This window comes from Lichenostomus cassidix, chromosome 13, assembly GCF_008360975.1.
Source record: "Lichenostomus cassidix isolate B80296 chromosome 13, HeHo_3.0, whole genome shotgun sequence".
In the NCBI taxonomy this organism is placed as follows: domain Eukaryota; kingdom Metazoa; phylum Chordata; class Aves; order Passeriformes; family Meliphagidae; genus Lichenostomus; species Lichenostomus cassidix.
Window position 1 is genome coordinate 12,317,331 of NC_139494.1, and position 27,961 is coordinate 12,345,291.

The 27,961-nt window shown below is 49.2% G+C and overlaps 3 protein-coding genes across 6 annotated transcripts; 1 reads left to right on the forward strand and 2 right to left on the reverse strand.

Moving 5' to 3' along the window:
* The first annotated feature begins 184 nt into the window (after nt 1–184).
* MYOZ3 (myozenin 3) lies at nt 185–6,913 on the forward strand. 2 transcript variants are annotated; one of them, XM_085073749.1, is made up of 7 exons: nt 185–371; nt 1,278–1,364; nt 1,677–1,840; nt 2,094–2,168; nt 2,265–2,412; nt 2,693–2,864; nt 5,301–6,913. In XM_085073749.1, exons 2-7 carry the CDS (start codon nt 1,334–1,336, stop codon nt 5,461–5,463), a joined length of 753 nt encoding a protein of 250 aa, XP_084929875.1. In that variant the 5' UTR covers nt 185–371; nt 1,278–1,333; the 3' UTR covers nt 5,464–6,913. The 2 variants fall into 2 exon arrangements, with proteins under 2 accessions (XP_084929875.1, XP_084929874.1); XM_085073748.1 differs by lacking the exon at nt 2,094–2,168 and having other exon boundaries at nt 186–371; nt 1,306–1,364.
* A 1,195-nt stretch (nt 6,914–8,108) lies between these two features.
* On the reverse strand, nt 8,109–15,417 carry RBM22 (RNA binding motif protein 22). Its single transcript, XM_085073746.1, has 11 exons — nt 15,262–15,417; nt 14,214–14,267; nt 13,419–13,448; nt 12,210–12,342; nt 11,834–11,934; nt 11,503–11,675; nt 10,768–10,968; nt 10,150–10,314; nt 9,894–9,982; nt 9,236–9,367; nt 8,109–8,553 (listed from the first exon to the last, which is right to left on the reverse strand). Exons 1-11 carry the CDS (start codon nt 15,313–15,315, stop codon nt 8,423–8,425), a joined length of 1,263 nt encoding a protein of 420 aa, XP_084929872.1. The 5' UTR covers nt 15,316–15,417; the 3' UTR covers nt 8,109–8,422.
* Nucleotides 15,418–15,578: 161 nt separating this feature from the next.
* On the reverse strand, nt 15,579–27,899 carry DCTN4 (dynactin subunit 4). Of its 3 annotated transcripts, none has more exons than XM_085073743.1 (14): nt 27,714–27,899; nt 26,370–26,440; nt 25,792–25,970; nt 24,830–24,873; nt 23,945–24,052; nt 23,332–23,352; nt 22,353–22,426; nt 21,897–22,009; nt 20,535–20,644; nt 19,463–19,536; nt 19,004–19,058; nt 18,413–18,520; nt 17,916–18,013; nt 15,579–17,745 (listed from the first exon to the last, which is right to left on the reverse strand). In XM_085073743.1, exons 1-14 carry the CDS (start codon nt 27,846–27,848, stop codon nt 17,532–17,534), a joined length of 1,404 nt encoding a protein of 467 aa, XP_084929869.1. In that variant the 5' UTR covers nt 27,849–27,899; the 3' UTR covers nt 15,579–17,531. The 3 variants fall into 3 exon arrangements, with proteins under 3 accessions (XP_084929869.1, XP_084929871.1, XP_084929870.1); XM_085073745.1 differs by lacking the exon at nt 27,714–27,899 and adding an exon at nt 26,954–27,004; XM_085073744.1 differs by lacking the exon at nt 23,332–23,352 and having other exon boundaries at nt 27,714–27,898.
* Between the last annotated feature and the right edge of the window lie 62 nt (nt 27,900–27,961).

The following is a 27,961-nucleotide window of genomic DNA, read 5'->3' on the forward strand; positions in this document are numbered from 1 at the left end:
CCTGCTCTATGCTGGGGTGACAGCGTCCTGTCCCCAAGGGTCAGAGCGCTGCTCCCTGCCTGGATTATGGCATCCTCATCCCTGTGAGTCAGACCTATTCCGTGCCGGGGTGACGGCATCCCGGTCCCCAAGGGTCACAGCCCTGCTCCGCCCCCTTTCTCAGCCAGAAATAACTTGTGTCCCGTGGCTGGACCTTGGCATCTGGGCTGGAGCCCAGGACGGGTTGGGGCAAGCAGCAGGAGCCCAGGGGTGCCGTGAAGGGCCAGCAGGGGCCACTGAGTGCTGGTGGCTGCAGCTTGGCTTCAGCCTCATCCCCAGCACAGCAGGAGAAGCATCTTCAGTCCCCAACATCTGGGGTATCCCCTGGCCAGGTAGGGAAGGGTGAGGTCCCACCTGGGGGTCAGCAGGTGGGTGGGTGCACAGGGCTTGGGGATGTCCTTGGCAAAGGGACACCACCCCTGAGGGGGTCAGGGTACAGTCTCCCTGGAGCGGGGCAGAGGGAAGGATGGGGTGCAGGTCCCTGGCTTGCTGTGTGGATGGCTAATGCTGAACTCAGAGCTGGCAGGGAGCTGTGTGCCAGGCACCCCAGCCCCACGGTGACCCCGGCACTGCAGGGCCCTTAGGAGAAGCTGCCCAGCATCAGCCTGACCTGAGGGATACCAGATGCACCAAATGGGGTCGAACAGCACTTGTGGAGCTGAGCACCCCAGCAGCAAAGGAGGGTTCTGCTGCAGGTGGGCAGCTCACGGGGCTCAGACTAGGGCTAGTTTCCTGCTGTCTCTCTACAATGGAACAACCCAGCTCGGTGGTCTTATGACCCTTCTTGCTGCTGGCTGGGCTCACCAGCTCCCTGAAGGCTCGGGGTTGCAACTCCTGCACCCTTGGGGCTAGCAGCTGAAAATAGCTCTGCTAAGGCGGAGGTGCTGGGGGGACAGCAGCCAGGGCCCCCTCTCGGCTGGCAGCTGCTGCTCTGAGGGCGCTTGGGGCACAAGGACAGTGGCCTGCAGTGGGCAAGGACAGGAACAAGGACATTTTCTGCCCTAAAGAAAGGCAGAGAGGAAGAATGTCAGGCAGGGGCTAAGGGGTAGCATGATTTGAACATTCTCTGTGTCTGTTGAAGGGGAGAGAGAGTGGTGCAGGGAGATGCTTAGGGATGATGCTGACCAGGGGAGATACTCAGCTGAATCCTAGCATCTCTCTGGGACATGTCTGGGGCTGCCTGGGGCTGACATGTCCCCTTGGCTTGGTGTCACTTCTGGGGTGCCTCTCTCTTCCAGCCAAGCAGGATCCATCCCTCTCCCACAGAGCTACTCCAGGAGCACAGCAGCAAGTGATGGCCATCATGAGACCAGGCCCTGAAGATGGTAAGGGGGTGCAAGGGTGTCACCAGCCCCAGGGCACTGCTGCCCTCCCACTAGGGGCCAGACCCAGCTCTGGTTGAGGCCACTTGCCCTGCTTTTGTGGGAATGGTCCATGCACAGGGTGGGAAAGGCTGTTTGAACCTCTGGAGCTAAGCTAACTCCCTGACAATTCCTCACACCACGGAAATGCCAGTCCCTGGTGTGGGCACATGGCCCAGTCACACAACAGGGACCCTAAGAAGGGGATGCACTGCCCGTGCTGGCTTGGGGATCCCCAGCACTGCAGCGTCCTCAGCTGTAGCTGTGCTCTCCCAGCCTCTTCAGAGCCCCAGCTGGACCTGGGGAAGAAGATGAGCACAACACAGGACCTGATGATCGAGGAGCTCTCCCTGCGGAACAACCCTGGCTCCCGGCTCTTCCAGCAGCGCCAGAAGCGGATGCAGCGCTTTGTCTTTGAGCATCCCAGCGGCTCCAGGCAGGTGGGTCTGAGCACAGCCCTTCCCTGGCTCTTGCAGCCTTTCCAGGGATGCAGTTCCTAGCAGGGTCAGGGGTCTCTCCACAGGGTAGTCACAGCTGACTGCTATGCAGAGATGAAGGTAGAGAAGGGATATCTTGGTGGGCTGGGCATGGAGATGGGCAAGTATGGAGTTCAGTATCCACCAAAGAGGGGGAATGGTGCTGGTCCCCCTCTGCACCCACTAACCCTTTTGTCTCCTGCACTGTCTCCTGCAGCTCCCAGGGCAAGGGACAGGTGGCTCACACCACACTGGGAAAGGTGATCCAGAAAGAACAGTGAGTGAACAGATAGTAGATAGAGGAAGCTCTGAGGTGCTTTCAGCTGCCCCCTGAGCTCCAAATGGGGCAGGGAGAGCTCTCTATGCCCATTAACTCTCCCCTCCACAGGCAGGGGAAAATGCTGGGGGCCAGGAGAATTATCACTCTGAGCTCCACGTGGCAGCATCACCCCAGGGTGGCCCCCCAGAAGTGCCCAAGAAGTCAGAGAAGGTCTTGCACATGAGCAAAGTCCTGAACCCCAGTGCCCTAGCCCCAGGTAAGTCAATTATGCCTGCACCTGAATCCACCACTGCTGTGATCCCAGCAATGTTGGGCTGGAGGCAGTGAGCTGCTGCCTGCTGAGGGGTCTGCCCAAAACCCTCCCCCAGAGATTCTATATGCACAAATATATATGTATATATATTTATGTTATAGATATGCATTCCTGGCCCCAGTAACAGGCCTTCCATGGCCATGCAGAGGCTGGGCTGTTCCCAGCCCCCTGCACCAGCCTGACTGTGGCCCCAGCAGCCCACACTGTCTCTCCCCCTGCACAGGGTACTCAAGCCCCCTCAAAGAAATCCCCCATGAGAAGTTCAATGCCACCGCCATCCCCAAGGGCTACCGGTCCCCATGGCAGGAGCTCTTTGGTGACAGGGACAATGCTGTGTTTGGCAAGAACCAGCCACCCATGAGACCCCCTGCGTGGGACTTCAGGAGCTTCAACAGGTAACAGGGACAGGCACCACCAGTCTGGCCAGCCCTGCTAGGGAAATGCAAGTCCATGCCCTCTTTATGCACCACAGGGGCACAGCGAGGGCTCAGGATGCTCTTTTCCTGCTCAGGAGCTCCTTTGTGGCTCACTGCAAAGGTCTCTGCCTCCAGCAGCTCTTTCCCAGATCTCCTCTCAGCTCCACCACTGGGCTTGCACAGCCTTAGGCAGCTTGATCTCACTGGGTAACCTCAGGGATGAGATCTGGGAGGACCAATTCTTATGCATATGATCCTGGAGAAGGAATCACTTCTGTTCCCAGCTGGGCTCAGCTCTGGGCTGGGTGGAGGAATGACACAGACAGTGCCAAGTCTCTTTCCTAATTTCATTAAGGTATTCAGGCAGCTGCTGGAAGCAGTGGGGGTATAAGGTTAATCTTCCCACAGAGTGCTAAGAGGTCACCAGATTCCTTCCAAACACCTGCTTGAGCCTGAAGCCTCCAGGCCAGGGGGTTTCTGGTGGCTCAGCCTTGCAAACTCTGTATCCTGTGGCTGTTTCTGATGGAGCACAGCTGGTGCCTCCTCACACCTCTGATTTACAGTGGGGTCAAGGGTGGGACCCTGGAGCAAAGTCTGCCAAGATAGATCTCCTTTCTGGAAAAGTGCTTGGTGGAGATCCAGGAGATGCAGATCTGATGGTAACAAAGCACCAGCAGCCCATGGTAGAATAATGAGAACTGAACTTTTAAGCTGAACATCATCCCAGGGAATCAGCAAAAGCAGGTCCTGTCTGTCCTTGCTGAAAGCCTCTGTCATGAGGATGGAATTACATTGGCCTTGGTGGCCTGGCCAAAGTCACCTTCCAGCAGATAAGTTCCCACTGGAGTTTCCTTCCCCCTGGGACACAGCACTGCTCCCCAGCAGACCATGTGCCAATAGCAGCTCCCCTGTGCCCACCCCACAACTGCAGTGCTCTGAGCACTTGGCAGAAGGGGCTGTGGGGATCCACAACCCCTCCATGTGGGAAAAGGCAGAGATGAGCCTGCCCACCACCATCCCTTTGCTGCTCTCCTCCCCCTCAGCCCTGGTGCTTTGCCATGTGGCTCTCCTTGGGGAGTTAGAGCCAAGGAGGTACTGCAGATGGGGAACAAGGAGCTGCTGCAGACACTCAGTTCTTTTCTTTCAACATTTAGCCATGTTCCTGCCTTGGGATTTATTTATGGACAGGGACTGAAGCAAGGGCATGTTTCTGAATAATACTCTACCCTGTACCATTTCTCCTCTCTCACATGCTGCCTTTCTATTTCAAGTCTTCAACTGTAATTTAATACAGATGGATGCTAATTTAACTCCAAGCCTCTTGCCACCTCCTCTAATTCTTCACTGAGGCAGGAAGATTCAGAAAGCCAATCTGCTTTTAACTGGGCTTTTCATGATCTTCCAAGCTGTTGGCTTTTAAATCACTTCTCAGTTCAAATTCCAAACCACAGAAAAACAAGCTTTTTGGAACAAACTGGCTATCGAAAAGCCAGTGATCTTGCCTAAGGCTAGCTGAATCCCAGCACAGCTCTCACTGGTCACAGAGCAAGTCCACCATCTCCACAGCAACTGTGTTAAAGCAGGCTGATTTATTCCCAATTTTAAACATTCAGACTGTGATGCAAAGACCTTGGGCCACCCTGCTAAGGTGTGCTACCTTAAAAGAGAGTGGAAACCAAGCTTTGACAAAGACTCTCTTTTCTCTAAAGAAAGTTCCTAGAACAAACTTCTCTCATTTGCCTTTCCCCCTCTTATTTCTCCTCTGTTGCAACACAGTGCCACATTACTCATGTTCTAGCAGTGCTTCCCAAAGCAAACATTCCCAGTTTTGCTTCATTGATAGCTCAGCCTCCATGTGCTGCTCCAAAACCAACATTCTTGGCTTTTTGGGGGCTGGCACACTCTTCCCCAGTCCCTTTCCACATTTCTCCAGAAAGGGATGACAGCTCTTGCCCCCACACTGCTCCTCCTGTTAGTCATTGTTCACGAGGAGGCGTCCCAAAAGGCAGGATGGAGCCAGGGCCAAGAGAGCTGCATGTGCTGGAGTGATCTGGAGCAGCACTGTCAGCCTCGGCCCTCTGCAGGACACAGGAGCTGTGGATGAGGCACTTTCAGGATGAGGGGTTTGCCACTGTCTCTGCTCTCTGAAACTAAGCCCTTTCATGTACAGGACACTTCTACCAACACCCAGCCACCAAACCCTGTTCTCCAGGCTTGCCAAAGCTTGAGTTGAGGTGGGCTCTGTACCAGAGAACCACCTCCCTGGGCTGGCAGGATTTTAACAGCCATCCTGGGGAAGAAGAGGATGGTTGCCATTTGTTACAGGCATTGCTACGTTGTTCTGGATTCAGTAAACCCAGACTTCCTTTTTCTAACACTTTCTTGTGACTAAGTGTCCTTCTCCTTGTGCCACAGGACTGCAGCCCCCTTTGACAGGGCGTTGGTTGGTGAGCCGCTCTCTTTGCCCACCGTAGAGCTGGATAACCTGAGTGTGCTGGAGGTGATTTCCCACAGGCCCAACTTCAACAGGGTGGCCCAAGGCTGGGTGAGGATCCTGCCAGAGAGTGAAGAGCTGTAGCACATGCACTCCCTTCCCCATGGCCACGGATGGTTCCCTCGCTGGACTCAGACACACTCACAGGGGAGGGGAGAGGGGGCAGGTAACCTTCAGGAAAGTTCAGCTTGTAGGCTCAGGTTGTCATCTTTGAACAGGATTTGAATGAGCTCGAGTGTGGGACCATTCTGAATTCCCCTTGCAGCAGCCAGTGTCACAAGGGCAGTCAGTGCCAAGCCAAGTCCTCACTGTTAATCCAGCAGATCCCTGCAAGCTCCCATAAAAAACATCCTGTACAGCCTGTCTTCTTCCCTGCTTAATGGAAAATGGCAGCACCACCAGGTGCAACACACCAAACTGCCTCACTGCATCTTCACTGACACGAGACCTGCTTGGGCAGCTGGTGCTTTTGCAGAGAAATTCCATCTTCAGGACAATCCTGCATCTGTCATTCCAGTCAGGACACCGAGAGGAGGTGATAATGGAAGAGCAGTAGCAAAACAAGTTAATGGAGGCATTGGCATGTTAAAAGCAGCTACCTCTGGCTTGGCTGGACAACAAAAACAAATGAGTGGGAATCTACCTGTTTACCAACACAGCACAAGCAGGACAGAGGGGAGAGCAACGCTGGGAGCTGGAAACTTGTGCCCTGTTTTCCACAACTACTGGCTAGCACTTGGCAGCTATTTTCCCCTTCCTACTGCTATTTGCGTGTCTTGCTTGAACATCTAATCTAAGCCCTTTGACTGACTTACACCAGATCTGCTTCAAGTATTTGTGAGTCCAGCACTCACAGGTCCTGGACCTGCTGCACTGCAGAACCACACCAGTGAGGATGCTGCCAGGGTGTTCTGGGAACTTCAACACCAGTGGGAAGGAAAAACAGCATGGCTGTGCCTCCAGAGGAAGCACGAGCTTCCCTGGGAATGTGAAATTCAGCAGTGAGGATCCAACTACACCAACGTTTTCAGCAGTGACACGCAGTGGGACATGCAGCTAACAACAGCCTAGTCACCAGAACATCTGGGGAGCCCCACTCACAAAAATCTGACTCAACACAGGCTTCTGCCAATTGCTTTTGTCAAGTACTTAATGTTACCCTTACTTATACTCTCAAACCCATCAGGATAAAAGTTCCTTTTTCCACCACCGTGGTTAAATGGGGCAAGTAAATGTTGTGGTAAAAATGCAGTCAGCAGCTGCCTCATTTATGAAGTTTGTAACGCTGTGCAGAGCAAACCCCATGCAGGGATTCTGCTGCCACAACACATCATTCAGGTGGGAAGCTTTCATTGCTGTTTCCCACAGAAGCAGGAGGGGGCAAGCAAATGGAAAGAAAAAGTTTGTTCCTTAGAAACAATAAATCTGTGATGCTCAACTGCTGCCCTTTTCCAATTCCATTTCCCTCCTCTTTGTCCATCAGCTGCAGAACCTGTGCACCCTGGAAACAATAAATAAATTGGGATGATGTGAAGCCTCTTGCATTCCAAATCTGTTACAGCACTCACAGGTCCTGCTATGGAAACTCTGGGCCGGAGCAGTGGCAAATGCCACATCCCTCTCCCACCCACCAGCAGCCTCTGCTGTCCAACACTGCCCTGGGAGTGGCTTTTCCCTGACAAAAGCTGAACTCATTACCACATCCAAAGCCCAGCTCTTTCTCCAGAGAATGCCAGCTCGTGGTGTCACAAGTGCTACACCTCCTCTGACAGCCTGGCACCACTACAGAACCCAGTGGCACTGTACAAGATGGCACATGAAAATAAAAGCAGACATGCTTGTCCTTGTCCATGTAGCATCTTGGCTGTGGTAGCAGCCACATAAAAATCAGACCAAGTCCTTAGACACTGTGCTCCAGGAAGCTGGGTCTAAGCACAGTGTTGAAAAATTCAAGTATTTTTATGTATTTTAAAAAAAAAAAGCAAAGGAAGCTTCAGAACAGGTCCCATCATGTTATGAAGACATCCACAGATACATTGCATGAAAGGAACTATTATGGAGATAAACCTAAAATCCTCTGGCCATGTGTACACAGACCTCACTCAGCAGCAGGCTCCAGGCAGGATGCAGTTGCTCCCAGGCAAGCACTACACTTGGAGCGCAGAAAAAAAAGTTTCACATCTTATCAAAGCAGGATGAAGTGGGACCCATGTCACAGCTTAAGGAGATGCTGTTTCACAGGCTTTGAGAATCACAAATCTCCCCCAGAGCAGCTTGCAGCTGCATCCTGCCCTGCTCTGCAGCTGCAGGCAGAACAAGCCCAGGCTCTGGGGCCACTGAGGTGGCTGTCACCTGGCCAAATCAGGCAACTGCTGATCTGTCACTCCACGTTGTGCCCACACTGCCTAGGAGCTGCTTGCCTGGCCCAGCACTTGTCTTGCTCAGGATGTGCAGTATTAGAAGTGATGCACTAAAAAAATGCTTTGTTTTATTGTCTATTTTTTAATCAAGAAGTCAGGAAAAAGGAGGGAGGAAAATTCTGTGTAGTGGTAAGGCCAAGCCATGGGTTTGGCAGGTCTGATTAACTTGTTTTTTAACTCTTATTCAGTCTGGGTTTAATACCTCATTAGAATAATACATCATTAGCTACCTGACAGAGAAGAGTCTCTGGTTACATTTAAGCAGTCCATAATGTTCCGACTGAGGATATCAAATGGGCTTGAAAGGGGTTTGGTTTTGTTTTTCCAGAAGTTTATTTCAAAAGTGTGCCAATGGGATACACAGATAACACTGTAATTCTGGTACCCCAGACCCACAGACTCCCCACAGCCCTTCTGTCTGTCACCCACCCACCCCCCACACTAGAAGAAAGACCTGGGACGTATCAAGAACCCGATTATAAGTGGAGACATGGAGCTCAGCTTGCCCTGTGGCTGCAAGCAGGGAAATAAGGCGTCTCTAGGTCACCCACAGCTCAACGTATGGTGCTACCATGGTAACTAGAAAATAACATTTACTTCAAGGATGAGGGTGGCAGGACGTGCTAGGGGCTGCTGTGCTTTCCTGCGTGGGCACCCATCCTCTGGGGATCCTGGGATGGGTAGTGGATGGGGCCTGGGGCTCTCATGAAGGGAGGTGGAGGCCCCATGGCGTGGAACATGTGTGGTCCGAAACCTGCGGAAACAAAGTTGGCAACTTCAGGCAAAGCAACAGAAAACCTGATGTGTGTGTACTGCTTCAAAGTACTGACACCACAGCTGGCTGACAGCTGTACCTCAGATGTGCACATCTCCCACCTCCCTGAACTCCTGCCCCTCTTTTCAGTACAACTGGGGGCAATCCCACCCAACACACATCCTTACTCACAGGTAAAAACTGGTGGGGGTATCAGGCAGGTGTCTGTAATACCCATCTAAATGTTTTCTACTCAACCACTGAGCAGAGCAAATACATCCAGAGGACTCCAAAATTCCATTAAAAAACAAAAGCATCTCTGGATAACTATACAGAGAGCTAAAGACAGGCTGGCATTCAACCAGCTGCAGAATTACCCTTTGAAGTTCGGGTTAATGTGGCATTTACACAGCCAGCAAAAGCACTGAGTAGGTCTCAGTACCAGTAACAGAGAACTCCAGCATACCTGAGTATTTGCAAGCAAATACCAACCACAACACGCAGCTCAGTTTAATTAAACTGTGCTGACAGCTCCGTTTAGATCATCCGTTTACACTGCGTGATCAGGGATGAGGAAAATCAGCTCAGGGCATGCATCAGCACTCCAGCACGGCCAGGCAAGGAGGAAGAAACCGTCTAACACTGAATTTCACACCCCTACTCGAGGGGGAAACACAAGTACCTGGAGGCGGCGGTGGAGCGATGCCAGGAGGAGGTGGCAGGGCAATGTTCACCACGGCTGAAGGGCCACTTGGAGGTAGATTGAAGTAATTTGCAGAAGCCTCCTCTTCTGCAGCTGGAGGAGGGGGGAGAGCTGCAGAAAAAGTACATGTGGTTATGGAAAATCAATGCAATTATGCAAGACAAGCAGAGGTGTCTGCCTTCAGAGAGGGGGCACAGTCTGTGCTTTCACGAGGGCAAACTGCCACTACTATTATATGTATGAATTGGAGTGAGAAGCAGAACTGCCCTGAAACCCCAGTCACCACTTCCTTCATCACAAACCAGCTTTGCTTTTTTCATCATGCAACAGACGGAAATCAGTGGACTAAGAAAACTTTACAAGCGTGGGTTGCCAGTATCTCTGACCTAAGTAAGTTGAATTCAGCTTTAATTTTTCACTCATCACATAAAGAACTCTCTTTTCATCAAGGATTTGCTCCTAGACAAAGCTCACCTCCAAACCCAGCTGGATCTGCTACAAACCTACTGTAACTGCTCTGGGCTCACCACTGCCTCTACCATCCTGAACTGTCACTGCTCCCAGAATCTGAACAGCAGCCTTGCTGATGGAAGCAAGTCAGCATTAAGTGTTTCAGAGATGAATACAACTCCCTTACCACCAGGAAGTCCTGGAACTGGCTCCAACTTTATCCCAGATTCTGTAGTGCCTTCCTTGTCCTTTTCTTTTCCTCTTGCTGCCTGGGACCTGAAAAACAAAGTTTGAGAACAAGGATGAGAAAAAGCAGGATAAGAACAAACTGCAAGATGACCCCAACTATTTACCAAACAAATTTCTACTCCTGCATAATCAAGGCTGTGTAAACTGAGAGAAGAACCCTGTGGATCCTCCAGGCTTCCTCCCCCCACACTCACCTTCCCCATTTGACGTTGAGCCTGCGACCATTGACAATGAGTTTGTTGAAGGATTTCTCAGCAGCCACCTCTGCAGCCTGTCTGGTGGCAAACTGGATGAAAGCACATTGCTGCCTCTGCACCACTGTTATCGTCCGGATCTCCCCAAACTGGTAGAAGTGATTTCTGTGTGCAGAAAAAAAATTATTATGATAACCCACTCCTCCTACTCACAGGGCAGGTGACACAGGCATGCTCAAAAACTTTCTCTTTTCCATCCCCAGCTCAAACTAACCATTAGAAATCAATAATCAACTAATTAACCATAATTAGCCCTCTGTGCAATTATGGAGCAGCAGCAGCTAGCTAGTCCTTACAAGGACTTCCTCGTTAAAAGGGTTACACAGTATCCCCAAGAGCTCAGAAGGATGACTCATCTTTAAAGAGATATATTTTAATCAAATTATTTGAAATGTGCCTGTTTGTTCTCCAACAAGCTGGCACTCCTCTGCACTTGCCCACCAACCAGTTCCCCATTAAGAAAAACTGAAAGTCAAATTTATTTTTGTTCCTCACTTGAAGAGCTGTTATCAAAGTGTCAAACAAAAAGGCAAGGGCAATACAAATTCACCAACACACCTGAGATCTGATTCAGTGATGGTATCTCCAAGCCCTCCAACATACAGTGTAGTAATAGTCTTGTCTTCAGGAGGATCTAGACGAGGCATGGTTGATGCTCGTTTCAGAAGTTTGTCAGCCACGGGATCATTAATTCCATAGTAACGATCTTTGATGTTCTGGTCAGCCAGAGGATCGTCTGGATCTGTAGGTTTCTCATGTCTAATGTTCAGCAAACAAAGCATTTTATAACATCAGGGATAACTGAATGGATTAAAATTACTCTAGCAGCCAGTTTCCCTTCTCAAGCCCTCAGGGTCACTTATATCCTTAACCCTGCCCACATAAACATGCCAAAATGGAACAAAAAGCCCTGAAAACTTCAACTGCAGCCAGGACTGCCCCAAGTTCTGAATGAAAGGCACTTCTCACAGCTCAACACTCAGCACTACAAAACACAAGAGCTGGGTTTGAAACAGCCTCTTGTTCAAATACAAAGATCTCTGCTTGAGGGGACTGACGCCATGAAGCGGAAAAATGAACTACACAAGAGCAGAGCTGCAGTCACTGCTTTGGCAAACCACACAGCCAACTTCTCACAAACCAACTTGCCACCACAGAGATTCATTTGCTGGCACTGGATGCAAGTTTTGCCCTGACCCCAATCACCGTAGTGTCTCCTGCCCACTGCAGCATCTCCAAGGGGGCTGCATCTGACCATGGTGAATAAATTGACTGTTCAAGCTGTGTCTGTACCTGTAGGGACACTCCTCTCCTCTCTTGCACTCTCCTTTCACCCAGAAGGAGCAGATATGAGGGCGGTTGCGTTTATAGTACGGAGTGGTTCGGGCCAGCTTCAGCAGCATGTCGCTGGTAGAAGTAGCTTTTCCTAGTGCACCAACTGGTCTAGTGCCATCAGAATTTGCTATCTAAAAGCAGGTAGAACACAAATAATTATGTGTATGTCAGCACTGAACACTAATGCGCAGAATCAGAGCAAGCAAGTAGTTCTTAAGCTAGGTCATTACTTCCTTTTCCTCCACCCACACAGCCACACAAAAAGCACTATGATCATGGCTACACTTACCTCTCGCTCCATGTTCTGGGTGTAGTATTCTTTGTTGACATCAGATTTAGGCATTTCATCTTTAAGGGAGAGTCCTGCATCCCGGACTTGGATAGGCAAACCTAAAAAGAAACAAAAAACCCCCAACAAATCCATATGAAGAAGCAGCTGAAAGAGCACAAACAGTGATTTCTGCAACCTGCAGTGACCAGAGGTAACTCCTCTGCTGCTCAGGGAAATCACTCTGCCCCTGAACCTCTGAAGAGATAAGACCACCAAGACCTGCTCTTCTCAAAGACTGTCCAGTGCCAATTACATGGACACATTTACAGTCATTTCACCAACTCCCATTTCAGAGGGCAGCTCCTTGTCTGGGATCAAGTTCTTGGGTACACACCATATTCCAGGTCCAGCAGGCAGGTCTGACAGACGTTCTTCAGCTTGCTGCAGGTCTGGCACACTTCTGTCTTCTTGAAGCGCATCCGCACCCCGGGGCACCAGCGGAACACTGTGAAAGGCCTGGCACAAATCTGGGACACAAAGGTGACACTTGGCTCACTATGCACAGTTATCACTCTGCTTCTTGCATGGAAACAAATTCCAAACTCATCTAGCCTCCTCAAACCATGAATACAACTTATTTGCTCTAAAGCTAAGACTCAGAGCTGAGGAAATATTTGTTTCTACTTGACATTTCACTTTGACAGGAGAAAATTTTAAGGAAGTTTTTTTTCCTTGTTGTTGTTTTTTTTTTTTTTTATTTATTACAATAACCCGAGTGGAGATCTACTCAAAGACACAGAAATTCCCCTTCATTCCAGGTGATGTCAGTGTGGAGCTTCTAAAGATGAATTACAATGATGGACACATCAGGCACCACCACAGCAGCAGCCCAGGATAGGCTATGAGAGATTTGGTCCAGAAGAGTGATGCTCCCTCTTATCTCATGGAATGATGCATTTGCTTCCTCTGTACATATATGTATATATATATGTATATATTCACACATACTCTGCATGTATAGCTTGAATACATAATACAATCTCAATCTGTACAGACTTCAACATATACCTTCTCTCTACCTCAGACAAAAGTTGATAAAAGGGGGAAAACCTCCTTTAATTTCCCTCAGTCCAGGCAACACTGAATATTTCTCACTCTTGAAAATAAGCATGGCTTATTTCTTAGGCAGCCAACACAAATCACCACACAGCCATGAAAAATATTTGCACAGCAAAACCCAAACTCCAGGTATTTTGCACTTCTGAATAAAACAAACAAACTTGCACAAGAAAACACTGATCATTTCAAATGCTGAAATAACTTCAAATATAGTACAACAGTATTCGCAAAACCTCATTCTTTTAAACATGGAGATTGTTTAGACAGGCTTAGGATTTGCTCAATAATCATATTATTTTAGGACCAACTGACTTTGTCTAGCAAGCACAGTAGACTGACCTAAAAATTTATGTAGTTACATAAAAATTTTAAGTTAACCCAGATAAGCACTCTTCTGAAGCTGACAGGTTTTTAATTATTAAAATGTGTTATTCCTAGATCTCCACCTATTTTGACACTCTTTCTTCAAAAGGCACAAACATACCTTGCATTCTTTTCCATATTTTTCTTTGGTCTGAAATATAATAAAAGAACAATAAAAGAAAGCATGAAATATCAGCAATTCAACATGAAATATATAATTAATATATAACACAGTAGGTTTTTTCATAATTATGCTGCATTTAGACTGACCCATCCCTGTGTATTTGGCTTCCACATTGGAAGGTCAACAGGACAAGAAATAAATCCTAAATACTCTCAATATGTTTTTGATTTAGAAACATTAATTAAAAACAGAGTATCTTAAGTTCTACCTCCTGTACTGAGGGAAGGTGAGAACGAAAATGAGCATTAACAGCTCTTTTTCAGAAAAGATGATGTTACATGAAACAAGCCCATGAAAACAAACAGGTTTTGACACCTATACCAGCATTAGGGTTATGTTTCATAAGAACAACCCAATCTCTCTCAGCAAACTTTTAGAAAATGTTCCGTCACGTTTTAGAAATTGTGCTAATTAGTATTTCAGCAGCACACAGCTCTTCATGCTGGAGTTTACCAACACTAAAACTTCACTTTCTACTATTTCCTGCACTCCAGACACTGCACTGTGTAATCTCCCCCTCCATTTTTGATTGATTTGTTCTTAAATCACACCCCTAACCATGGTACTACACACCAACAGCAGCTGGAACCAGATCTTGCTGTGCAGAACCAGCTATTCAGGAGTGTGTGTCAGCCTCAGCATCCCCTCCTGTACCCATTTCACTCGCCAAACCCACAGTTTTAGGGCCACCACAGAGAGGGGGAAGGGCTGCAGGACCCAACAGGCACATACCATCCGAATGTAGGGATTTTCTCCAAGACATGTCTGGCACAGGATAGGGAAGTCCTGAATTGAGCAAGAAGAAGAAGATCAGGAATTTGTAACAAGCTTTGCCATCACAACAGCACTCAAGTCACCCTCTGAAAAGCTGTCTAGTTTAACTCATCAGACAGATTGAAAGATGCAAACGGATTGAGAGACACTGGGAGAGCTCCAAGCCACGACCCAGGCCCAAATTATTACAGACTGATAATCTCCTGGTTATTGTAGCTTGCCGTAAAACGTAGAATAAACAAACAAAAAGGGTATTCTTGAGATCTGAACCCGTCAGTGCCCGGACTGCAGCAGGTGACACCGCCCCCGTTATCCCTCAGCAGCGACTGTCTGCACCGGGCCCGTTCGGGACAGACTGCAGCTCTAGGGGACGCGGCCAGGGGCACACGAGGGGCACACGAGGGGCACAGCTCAGCCCCGCAGCGCTGCCGGCTAGCACAGACCCGAACCGCCATGCGGGGGAACGGGCGGCGGGGCAGCTCGTTCCCTTTGCCCCGTAAGGAGAGCCGGGGAGGAGCGGCACAGCCCGAACCGGGTGGCAGAACCGAAGGTGGCGGTCCCGAGGGCAGGTGGCGGTCCCCAGGGCAGGTGGCGGTCCCCGGGGAAGCTGATGGGTCCCCAGGGAAGGTGGCGGTCCCCGGGGAAGCTGATGGGTCCCCAGGGCAGGTGGCGGTCCCCAAGGAAGGTGGCGGTCCTCAAGGAAGGTGGCGGTCCCCAGGGCAGGTGGCGGTCCCCAGGGAAGGTGGCGGTCCCCGGTGCAGGTGGCGGTCCCCGGGGAAGGTGGCGGTCCCCAATGAAGGTGGCGGTCCCCAATGAAGGTGGCGGTCCCCAATGAAGGTGGCGGTCCCCAATGAAGGTCCCAGCCCCGAGGCCGTCTCCCCACGCTCCCCTCGCCTCGCGGCCTTGCCGCCACACGCGTTCCCGCGGCGGAGCAGAGCCCCGCCAGCCCAGGCCCGCTCCTCGCGGCCCTGCTGGTTGTCCCGGCCCTGGCCGCCGCCCCGCTCACCGCATCCTCCCAGTTCTGCCGGTTGTAGGTGTTGGAGCCCAGCGATGTGGACATGGCGGCCCCGCTCCGCCACCGGCAGGCGGCGGCCGGAAGTGACGCCACTTCCACCCGCGCCGTGACGGAAAAGGCGGGCTGCGGGAGCGATGACGTCACGGCGCCGCGGCCGCTGGGGGGCGCTGCACGCGCAGCTCAACGGGCGAGACCACGGGCAAGGAGAGGGGAGCACGGGGACGAGACCATTGGGGAAAGCGGGGGGAGCTCCGCTTTCCGCTTTGTTTAACTAATTGTTGTTATCGAATAAGAGCCAGCGCAAAGAATCCGAGCCACGTGTGTTTTATTGAAGGTCACTACACGACGTCAAGCATAAGGCAACAGGCGCCTGTCGGGGAGCGGGGACGGAGGCAGGGACACGCCAAAACCTTTCCTATCGCCTACAGCACCTACAGGGAGGGGAAAAAACAACTCGCCGAGATCATCAGAGCGCTCAGAACGCCATAACCCAACGCACCTTTTGTTTTTAATGAGAAGGGTGCAGGTCACGTTGGCCTGCAGCAAACCCCAGCCCCAAGCACAGCTCAAGGCATGGGTCCTGGGAGGTCTTTCCATGGTCGTATTGAGAGTGCAGCAGCTGCTTTGGCTACTGAACAGGAGAAGTTGTGGCCAGAGGTGAAGTGCTTTGTTGTATGGACAGGGAAAGCCGCAGCAGGCACTAGCACTACACATGAACTACTAACTACAAGTCTCAAACTCATGCTGTACATCTGTGTGTCACCTACACAGAGTTGTAAACGTGATGCCTCGCCGCTTTGAGACCCGCTGCAGGACTGGGGCTGTGAGGTGTGAGCCCCTCCAGCACACCACGGCAGGTTTCTCGCGCTAAAGGAGATGTTTTGGGGGGCTGTATCACCCCCCAGAGAGCAGGCAGCCTCATCCTGCCCTTCCATGCAGAGGATTCGCAGATCCAGGCTGGCAGAGCCATGGCACAAGCATCTGGAGTGACACAGCCGTGGCTGGCTGGTATTCAAGCCTTTCCCAGCAGCACGTCAAAGCCCCTCAGAAATGTTTAACAAAGGTCAACGTCTGAAGTGGGAATGCTCTGCAGGAAGAGTCATCTCACCTGCCTGCACTAGCCATGCACTTACCGGTAATTCAGTCTCCTGGATACACAGCTCTTAATCACCCATTTTAGCTTGGACTGCAGCCAAATTACACCCCGGGTATATGACCTTCTGGTACAGTGTGTGTAGTTAACATATAATGAGTTTTCACCATTACACCTCCCTCCCACCCACCCCTAACTGGAAAAACAAAGATTATGAACCCAAACCACTGCTGTAGCTTTATGATTACCAGAGCTAGTCTTAACTCTCAAAGTTTCATACCCTCATCACTACAAGCCCTAGCAACACAACACCTATTGAGCTGAAGACTGCCAGGGAGCCTCTCTGGAGCATCCCTGCCTCTCCAGAGCATTCCTGCCTCAGTCAAGAGCTGCAGCAGAACCTGAATTTCCACCTTGCAGCACATCCTGCTGCTACATCCAGCTGAGGCCCAGCGGGCTGATGGCAGGCTCCATTGCCAGTCAGATCCATGAACACTACAGTACACTATGTTTAAACTTTAAAGGCAAACTGATCAACTCCTTTGTGAAAACACATCTGCCACCTCGGCTAAGCAAGCTACATATGCCAGAGGGGTAGGGCTCTAGGGCCCAGTCCCCCACAGTTGAGGTATCCTATGAGGAAGCAGAAAACTGAAAGAAAAGATCGTGCTGCTGGCAGTAACTTGCCAGAATGCAGAAGGCAGGGACACTCCTTAAAATGTTTGTCTGGGAAGGGCATAGCTCTGTGTGAAAGAGAAGCTGTTCATTGTTGGGTATGGAACATCAGATTTGTGGGTTGACATGGAGAAAAAAACATGGAATACAGGTTCTTTTCTGCTGATAAATCCAAATTCAGCCCTAATTATCTGCTGATAAAGCCAAATTCAGTGCAAACCTGGAGAAAAGATCTTTCTTAGTGTTCTAACACGTGCTGCAAGTTACTCTAGCTTGTGGCAGTGAGGGGAAGTGGAGTGGTGGTTAGTGGGCACTACGACAAGGGGAGAGAGAACAAACCAGCCCAAACCACGGCAGCCTCAGCCCCCTCCTGGCGGCCGGCCGGGCCCGTGGCACACCCACACATCACAAAGGAGCTCTGGCAGAACCTTTCACCAGCTGCTTTCTCAGGGTGCCAGTCCATCCAGCCGTTGGGAGCAAGCGCTGGGAGCTGCTATGGGAGCACAGGGCCGAGGCTGAGCTCCACGTGATGGGTGAGCCAGATCACCTCAGAGGTATGGTCACCTTCCTCATTGGGCCGGATGGGAGCAGTGAGGTTTTTGAACTCATGCTTCATCTTGAAACTCACGGTCACTTCGCCCTCTTCTTTCTGTGGGGTGACCTTGATGAAAACTCCCACCTTATTGGCTTTTCTGAAGGCAATAACGCTGCAAGGCACAACACAGAGGAACACTGGGTCAGCCAAGTTCTCAAAGCATTGTTCCAAGTGTAACAATGCTCTCGGAGGAACCCAAAGCACACTGAAGACAGACAGGAGGAGAGTGAGTTACTCAAAGAGCCAAGTTTTTAAGGGAGAGGATCCCCACAGGACACTCACTCAGGGTCATCCTGGAAGTCTTGAGGCTCTGCCAGCTCATCGTATTCTGCTGCAGCATCTTTGCCAGCCAGAATAAGCTCCTTGGGAGGGACTGCCACCTGAAACAGAGCATGGAGAAAAAGAAGCCTTTCAGCACTGATCACCAACTACACTGCAATCAGGAGAGGGCTCTCCTCTTCTCTATGCTTCACTATGGTTTAAAAGAAAAATGATTAATCCTCAGCTTTTCTCTTCTTCAGGACCACCTTATTACTATCCTGCCAGTAAAATCATTAATTTCTCCCTCAAGTTTTGGATATCAATGAACAGACACAATTTCAAAATACTTCATGAGCTGTTTACATTGGTGACAGTCATTTAAGCTCCAAGGAAAGAAACGCAGCACAGTTGGCAGAGGTTGAAGGACATATGAAAAGTGTGGCCTGTGGAAGGACAAAGGTGAGTGGTAAACCCTGGAAGAGGCTTGGGCTCACACAGCAGAAGAGTGCAATCAATACCTTGGCAGTGCTGTTGATGTTGTCAGGGTCTCCCTCCTCACACTCCAGCAATGTGACATGTGTGACGTTCTCCACAGGATTAGTCAGAGTCAGAAGGACTTGGCTCTCCTGGAGAGATTCAGGAATCACAGTTCAAGAATCAATTGTGCTAAAATTCATTGTTACTGTAAGTGCCTCCATCTTCTCTGACTGATTAACACCTTCAAAAATTGTGTCACATCCTCTCAATGGATGGATACTGACCATGCCCTGTCTGTAACAAAGGCATCAATGCCATGCAAAACTCCTTCCTAATATAAGAAACATGTATTTTGGGAGTCTAGCTGAGACCTCAATTCCACACATTTTATTCTTCAGACACTGGCAAGTGCTTGTGATGCCAGAAGTCACACTGCACAGCAATCTACTGCTGCAGAATGACAAATACATGCACTGTTACTCTGGCCACTCCCCTAAACCCTGCACCCTCTAAATGGAGCGAGTGGAGCCCTCAGGGAACAATCATCACACCATGTCATCTTCCAAAAAGATCCCACATTCACAGCTCCTGGCTATGTCTCAGCCTAAGCCATTTCTGGAAAAGCTACTGACCTTCATGTAGCGCAGGTTGGGAATAGACATGATCCTCACTTCAGGGATGTAGTTACTACAAAATAACAGAGCAAACCACCATGAATGAGGGACTGTGTTGCTGTCTGTAACACACCTTCTGAAGCAAACAGAGGTATGAGAGGTGCTAGAGTTTGGCTTGCATTAAAAGGAAAAATGAAGTGTCCTTTTGCTGTATAACCCTAATCCTACAAACCCCTGCTGTGGTCTGGGGCTGGCACAGCATGCAGCGTTTTTGTCAAACTGCTGAAATCTTTAATAGATCAGCAAGCAAACCTATTACAGATAAGCTAAATATATTTAAAAAGGTGATTACACCATCCTAAGGGATGACACAATCCTACAAGGGGTCACAGCAAGAGTACTAAAGAAATTAAAATAGAAGGCATTAACTAAGCACGAACAGGCAGCTGTTGTCCCTAGTCCCCATTTCTTACTTACACAGCAACCAGCTGGATCTTGAATTTGATAGATGTTGGATTGAATTCTGGTTTGCTCAGGTTATGTTCACATTTCTAGAGACAAAGGTATTTAAGTCAGCACCAAAAGTGTGCAGTCACACACACAAGAATCAGAGCTACAAGTGCCATGTCACCAGCCACAACATTACAGCCTCTAGCACAGCACACATAAAAACTACCTGGGGTGCATCTAGCCATCATTGTGTTCAGTTATTGATAATCCAAAAATGTTATAGCCAGCACTACAAATGCAAACTCAGAAACATAAGACTTGAAACCAGTCTTGAAAACACCTGGACAATGACTGCAGCACAAATACCTGTAAGTCCTCTGATCTATATTCCAGAATCCATTAAAAAAAATGAAGCAGCCAGAAGTCCTGATCTCCTCATAGGCTACTCTTCAAATAAAGGATCAGTCTGACATTACTTATTTCTGAGAAAATATTCTGTATTTGCAAAGCATTCTGCATCTTAAATACTCACAAGAATATTGCTCTATTACTTTAGGAACTAGATAAATAAATATCCTTGTATGGCTGAGAAAACAAATCATGTAGTAAAGGCCGCATAGAAAGCCAACAGTAGAACTTGGATTTAACTCTTGCCTGTCTTCACTTCCCATCTTTCTGCTTTGCTTCTCTGAAGTACCCTCTTTCCGCCTTCACTCTAGTGACATCTTCAGTATTCTGCACTGCTTCTCCTTAATACTTTGTTTTCTGACTTTTGTCTTTAGTCACAGCAGATTTTTTTTAAATTCTGACTGTACTGGCAGCCTTCTCTGATTCCTTGGCTAGGCAGGGCACTAGCACAAACCACATTTGTATCTTTATACATCTTTGACAGTGTTGTCCTCCTTTCACAACTGCCATCACACCAGAGATATGACAGCCTCCCTCACCCCCTGGTGTTGCTACCACTAACTTGGTTGAGAACTTTCAACAACCAGAAGCATTTGTGCAGTTTCTTTAAAAAGAGAAATACACAACCCATTTCTCAGCACCCAAGTTCTGTCAGCCTGGAAAAGGCAGTTTTCTGGATTGAACTCCCTACCCGGCAGCGCAGCGAGCGTTTGATCAGGAGGTGCTTGTGACGTGGGTAGAGCTGGGAAGCACAGATGGGCTGGAAGTCAGGCTGCAGCAGGCGCTGGCGCAGAGTCGTCACTGGGAGCGAACAGAACGACAAAGAAATGTCTCAGGAACTGAAACATGAGCTGGATTCTACAGATGCACCTTGCACTGTGTGCAGGCCTGCCACCATCTCTAAGAAACTTAATCTCAGCTGCACCCCATAATTCAGAAACTACTGGCAACTATCATATTTCTAGCAATGAAAAGAAAGGCAAGAGCTGAATAGAGTTGCCCTGACTGGGCACAGTTACATGAGAGCAACATCAGTGCCAGCCCAGGAGAAAAAAGAGACCCACATCTCTCTTCAAAGCTGAGCTGGGATGGAAACATGAGTTTTGTAATCACAGCTCTTTCCCTCACCACAGCAAATGAATTTCACAGCTTTGTTACCCTCACAGCTGGGTGCTGCACGAGTACAATACACAGCTTCTTAGCAAGGAGTTTGCGAAACTCAGACTCACACGTAGAATTAGAGAAAACATAGTTCCCAAGGCAAGAACTCCCAGCAGCCAAAACAAAAAAGCAGGCTCCTCACAGTTCCCAGTGCCTAAGAGGCAGTAAGCCACCTGGCAGTCTTTCCCTCACTGTGGGGAACCAGGAAAGTTGTCTTCTTCACCAGCATCAAACCCTCCCAATGCCAACAGTCTCATGAGAAAAGGACACCAAGAGGATCTACCCCTTTCCATAAACCTTTCATTAAGTAATTTTTGTAGGCCTGCAGAACTACCAACAACATCCATTCTACTTGCACCCACCTCAGCTGGAAGCTCACATCACTCCTGTACCTGCTGGTTTATCCCGTTCAGTTTGAATCTGACTGATCAATTTACAGTATTTGTGGATTAAATCATGAGTCAGCTAAAGAATTGGCAAGTGTACACAGGCTGTTCCAAGCTGATGTCAAAGCAGTGCGCAATTGTTACTCAACAGCCCAGTTTCAGTTCCAGCTCCCCAGCAGCTGTTATTTCCTTATTTCCTGCTATTATTTGAAAAAGGACATCAGCTTTTTTCTCCATCCAAAAGTTGATGCTTCACACACACAGAAATTAAGGCCAGCAAGAAAAATAAATAACCCTTCAGGCCCTCCAGCTCTGAGCTTTCCATGTACAACATGAAGCTGAGTCTGGCTTCGAAGTTACCATTTAAAAAGTCACGTATTTCCCAATGTTTCAATCCCAGCATAAAAATGACCAGAAGCTTGGGTCATTAGGGATTCAGAAGTTTGTAGGCACTGCCCATGTTACAAAAAGTAAGAGCAAAAAGTGACAGAACACTAAGCTGTTACCTTCTGTTAGATTGATTGGTCTTGTATAGTAATCCTCAGGAAGAGGCTCCACTTCCTCCACTGCATCAGCTGGCTCGATCTTGATCTCTTTCTGGTCTTCTCCTTCTTTCAGGCTAAAGCAAAATAAGGGACAACTCGGTCACAAAATAGGGCACGTGTGCTCTGACAGCAATAGCAGTAACTGCATTATAGCACAGAAGGCAGTGAGAGCTGAGATTGAAAGACAACAATTGTGACAAGGGTGTGAGCAGTCACTTGTTCCTCTTGGGAGAAAGCAGAACATCTGGAGATGCTGCACAGAGATGCACGAGGATCTGATATGTCTCCAGCACCCAAAAGAAGAAATCTCTCATTGCCATCTGCTAATTGTCCATAATCTTCTTAGAGCTGTTTTACTGCTCTCTTGCCTACACCTCCAATCCTCCCCCCAAAGGTAACCCCAACCCTGACACTCACGAGAGTCCAGCAAGGGCACTGATGGGAGCTCCAGGCCTCTGGCGCTGAAGCCTCGTTCCAAGGCCGTATTTGTCCTACAAGGAAAAAAGGAACTGTCACCCTCATGTCTGCTTCCTATCAGGACAAAAAGACCTGCTGCAAACTCATCCTTTGAGCTGCATGACAAGCATGGGGGAACAAGCAAAGGAAAGCAAAAAGGAGAAGGTATTCAATGCTTCCTAAGATACATTTTTCTGCTTAAACTGTTAGCAAGGAGAAAACAATTCCCATTGCACTGCAGATGGGGAAACACAGATGTGTGTGACTACTGCTTACAAAGCTTGTTGCTCCTTCCTCAAATCACCATCCTGCACTACTGACACACTTTCCCTGGATATTCTCATCAGAGTAATTCCATGTCATGTAGTGTAGAATGAGAGTTCAGCTGCCAAAATAAGTGGGTTGATGTAGTTATGCATCCATCTGAAAGGCTCTGTAGCACTGCTTGAAGCAACTGGAAGGTTCAATTTCCTACAAGCCTCGTTACCTACAAGTCTCTGTCACCAGGACTAGCTGAGCTACTCCTCAGCTTTCTACAGCTGAGCTGTACCCAGGGTGCTTGGAGGCAGACATCTTCCTTCTGGGCATGGCTGAAAACCTGCATTCTCATCAAATGAGAAATGTGAGCATCAGCTTACTCTGGTGATTTTTCAAGGATGAGATGATTAATGTTAGTGCCACTTGCCTTGGGCAGGCAGACGGCTTTGTCTCAGATTGCTTTCCAAGGGTACATCACTCACTCAAAGACACTGCCCTGTTTCTAAACTAACATAAAATATCTTTTTGTAACAGATGTTACTCTGAAAAGTTAAGGCTTCAGCCATGTTTGTTCTAGGCATAGCCAAGCCAGAGGCCCTGAGGCAAGGTGTAGGGTCTGTTACTCCCCTTCAGTTGGTACCATGAGAGCTTTAACACCAGCAGAGACTGTGAAAAGACTTACCACTACGTGTATAGTGTGTTGCTGTGGAGAGCCCCCAAAATAGCAGCAGGTAGCAACGGAGACAAAAAATGCAGCCATAAGACACAAGCAAGGGCACAGAGCAAGCACAGTTCATTGAAGTAGCAAGCATATGCAGTCACCCAGCTAAAAAAATTGGTTTTGCAAAAACCAAAAGTGAGCATTTACCTGCCAGGTACAATAAACAAGTCATTCAAGCCTCAACCAAATCTTAACGTTAATTTCAGTAGAGATTTCATGCAGAGAAGTGCCACACAATGCTAATCTATCTGTCACTGAGCTGTGGGATGAACTGTTCCTGAGAAAGAGCTGCCACTCTGGCTGCAGTTGCACTGCATTTCACTGCAGGAGAACACATTCCTTGGCGGGGCAAATGTAAACCCTTCTGGCACTGCTGGGGAGGACTATCAGAGAAAGTGGCAACTTAATACACAGTAATGGGTGTAAAACTATTCATCCCTAAAGCCTCATTTTCTTCACGTTGTCCTCAATCAAAGCTGGGCAGCCCTACTGTGCTACCAACTATCTAATTCTCCAGGCTGAGGCTGCTGTGGATCACTTTTCCTGCTCTGAGAAGGTGGCACAACCAGCTCACCGAGAAGGCCAGGGGAACATAGTTTCGGCGTCGCACCAGCTTCCTCCGGTCCCGCTCGATCTTCTCCTTCTGAGCCAGCTGCTGGTAGTACTCAACCAGTTTGTTAATCTGGAGGGAGGAAAAGGAACAGGTACCCAGTGTCAGGGGAGCAATGTCACATCAGCTGCAGCATTTTCTGGTGAACTAGCTGGGGTTCCTGCTATTTGTGTCACTCTGTTCCTAGTACCAGCTGTATGGTGAAGGATGTACTTAAAGAAGCCTGTGTGTATTAACATGTCTTAACCCACGCTGTTGGTGACAAACTGACCCTCCCTTGGGAATGATGGATGTGGGAGGACAGTGTCCAACTCTCACTCTGCAATTCAGCAATTGAGACTTTGTTCATGGATTTGTGGTGACTGGACAGAGTCATGTCATGTGGCCAAAACAGAGCAATTTGGATCAGCAGATCAAACAGCATCTTTAGCATCTTTTCCCCCCACCCCGAGGCTGGTCACATTTAGAGTGGAGCCCTAATGGTTGACAGGGAAGGGTGTTAAAGGTGCAGTTGTGTTTTCCAGATCCTAGACACACTCTTGATTGGAAAACAGCTTTTTTTCACATACATACGCAGCACATTCAGCAGTGGTGTTTTAACAGCACCATTAGATAGGATGGTTTCAACTGAGCTTCTTCTCAAAAGGAGATTTTATACTGCGATATCCTCAGGGGAGCCTCTAAGAGGCCTTCCCTCCATTGAATTCATCAAGGTGCAGATTAGGAACTGGAACTGGTATCTGAAGGATTATATAGATGCAGAGAAAGTGATTGAGAGGGCCTGACATCTCTAACAGGTCTTTCTGGCTGATGCATTTCAGCCCAAGCACAGCCTCCCTGCTCACTCACCCTCTGTGTGTGAGGATTCTCCGGCTCCTGCCAGCCACCGCTTGCTGCATGAGAGAAGAGAAAAAGCAAAGTCTGCAGGAGGTTTCCAGACTCCACACAGAAATCACACCCAACACTCAGCTCTCTTGGTGTTATTTATAAAATATGACATTCCCTACTTTTGCTGCACTTACACCACTGCAAGTTTTTAAGATCGTGTCCGTACAAAAATATACCTCTGAAAGCTTTGCAGAGGCAGGTTTGGGCTGAAAGAGGTCTGACAGCTTTTATATTGTGTTTTTAAACAAATGCTGCTTGAGAGATACTCAGGACAGCACCCAGGAGTCACTTCAGCAGCAGGTACATGTGTTTATATGTGTGTCACACTTATATATATGCTGCTGTCTCTGCATCCTTGGCTCCATTTTCAGTCACATCAACACTAGAAGTCAGAGGATCTGCTTGGCCTACTCAACTCAATTTTGGGAGCCTGACAGATATTTTCTGTACATCTCACATACAAAAAAAAATAGATGAAAGGTTTGTTCTAGTGCTGTTGTGAAGAGAAAGCCAAGTTCAAACACTAACTAGCAACTCTGGATTAACTCCAAGTGAACAAAAGTGACGGAAAATAAATTAGATGTTTATGCTGTCAGACTGAGTGGCTTCAAAGACTTTGAAAGCCCACAAACAAGATCTCAGCTGTGGGGAAAGTACACTGACTAAAACAGTTTGACAGTTTTCTCACTAGTCAGGTAACATGAGTGTGGAAGTAGGTCACATATTCTACTAAATCAGCTCAGCTCTTCAGAAGAGTCTTCAGCAACAAAGAGTTTTCCTGTCAATTTCCAACTACAACACCAATCCTAGACAGATATTAAGTCAGTAGTACAGTCAGGAACTAACTGGGCTACCTGTTACCTTCAAAACACAAACTGGGCTCGTGCTGTAACTCAGCTTTCTGCCTTGGGACTGTCCCTTACCAACAGACTTGTCTGCCATGCCAACATCCCGGGAAGTCCAGCGGCAGAAGCCACAGGCCAGGTAATAGGCTTTCTTCATGGTGGTCTTGGCTGGGTCATCGGGCAGCGGCGCAGGGATGCTCGTGGCCCGTGTGGAAAGGGTGTGCATGCAGCAGGGGCAGTCAAAGCAGTTGGCACACCTGCAAACAACAAGGCAGGGCTCTGAGAAGGGTCCCAGGCTGAGAGAAATGCTCTCAATGACCACAGCAATGTTAAATCAGCAGATCTTTAGGCAACAGCACTAGGGAAAAAGGGCAGCAGAGCCATCGTGGGAATTTGAAGGATTCAGAGTCAGCCTAAGAACAGCAGCAGTGAGAAACATAATATGATACTAAAAAACCTTTGTGTTATGAGACCAGATCATCAGAAAAACCCAAAAGCCACGAACAGCACGATACCTCATGGAAAGACACTGATTCCCAAAACAGACTCAAACATAACAAGCAGCCATGTAATTTTTGAAGAGTTTCAGACAGACATTCGAAGGAGCTGTTTAAAATTGGGAACCTTGATGAAGAAAAGAGCCAAAGCAACTTTACCTGTTCTTTTTCAGCTTGGCTTCAGCTGAAGGCATGTTTTCCAGGCAGCTGGGACAGTAGTGAGAGTCCACCTGAAGAAGACACAGTCACATCACACGTGTTACCTGGCACACCTTTGTACAGACAGCCCCAAACTCCCATACCATCCAACAAGGACTGGCAACAGAGGGGTGAAGCCAGGGAAGGCTTGAGGCATTTTTTGGTATTTAAAATCTTAGCCCATCTCAGCCAGATTTTCATCTTTAATAACGTATATCAGAAGGCTTCTTAAGTCAGAATTAAGCTTAAGTCAGGATTAAACTACTTCACCTTGTAGACGGGAAAAGATCAGCTGAGTGTCAGCCTTTGACAGTTACAAGAATCTCATCTCTCAGCTTGAACAAGAGGTTTTAAGATGTTGTTTTCCATCTATAACTAAATTTATTCTGTCCTTGCAGTTACACTGGTCAGATACACACACATTTCACAAAACGCTTTGTGTCTCTCTGCTGTCACAGCAAATTTTGTCAATTAAAACACCAGCAGCAAGACTGGGGGCCCCTTCTTGAAGAGGAATTCAAACTGATTATTAGGCATGGACACACACAATGACTACACTCCTCACACCACAGCGAATTCATGAGGGATGCAGCCAGGTCGCAAATCCACTCTTCAGAGGCCTTAACACCTATTCAGAGATACCTCTTCTGACATCTGGGCTGCACAGTCATTCTTTCCAGCCTTACCAAACCTACCACCATTCCTTAATTCAGCCAGGCTTCCACAAAACCAGTTTTACCGATTTTATTGCGACAGTTTATGAAGCCACAAATATTTCATAGGAGAAATCGCAGCGTATAACGACGAGGGGTGTGTGTTTGGGGTGGGGGGTCCTTGGCCCTCCCCGGCCGGGCCCGATGGGATGGGTGTGGGAGGGGGGCCTTGACCCAGCCGGCCGGGCCCCGCCGAGGGGTGAGGGGTGCCCGCGGCCCCGGTCGGGCCCCACCCAGGTTCGGGGGTCCCCGCGGCCCCGGCCGGGGCTGTGTAGGGGGGCACATCCTCCATGAGGGGAAGCCGCCCCGGTGCGCTCGCCCCAGCCAATCACAGCCCGAGCTCTGCCGACGGACAGTGGCACCAGCCAATCCGAAGCGAAGCACCGCCCCACTCTCCAACCGTAGCCAACCGCCGCACTCCGTACAGCGTTACGCCCGCCCCCCCAGCCGCAAAACCAACCAATAGCAAAGCAGAAAGAGAGTGAACGGCGGGAGAGCAACCCAATCGGTGCGCGCATAGAAGGCACCGTCCCGCCCGGTCCCGCCCAGTCCCGCCCGGTCCGCGGGTGCGGCACAGCCGGGCCGCCGTTACCTCGTGCGAGACGCACTCTAGCGAGCGGAGCTCGCTGCAGTAGCGGCAGAAGTACAGCTGCGGCAGCGGCGCCCGCAGCTCCTTCTCGCCGCGCACCAGGTACAGCACCCGCTCCGACTGCAGCAGCGACGCCATCTTGGGAGCGGGCGGGCCCCGCCGCGCCGCCGCCGTCTGACGTCACCGCGCCGCCGTTGACGCACGGCCCCGCCCTCCGCCTGGCGCAGCCCTCAGTCCCGCCCTGTCCCGCC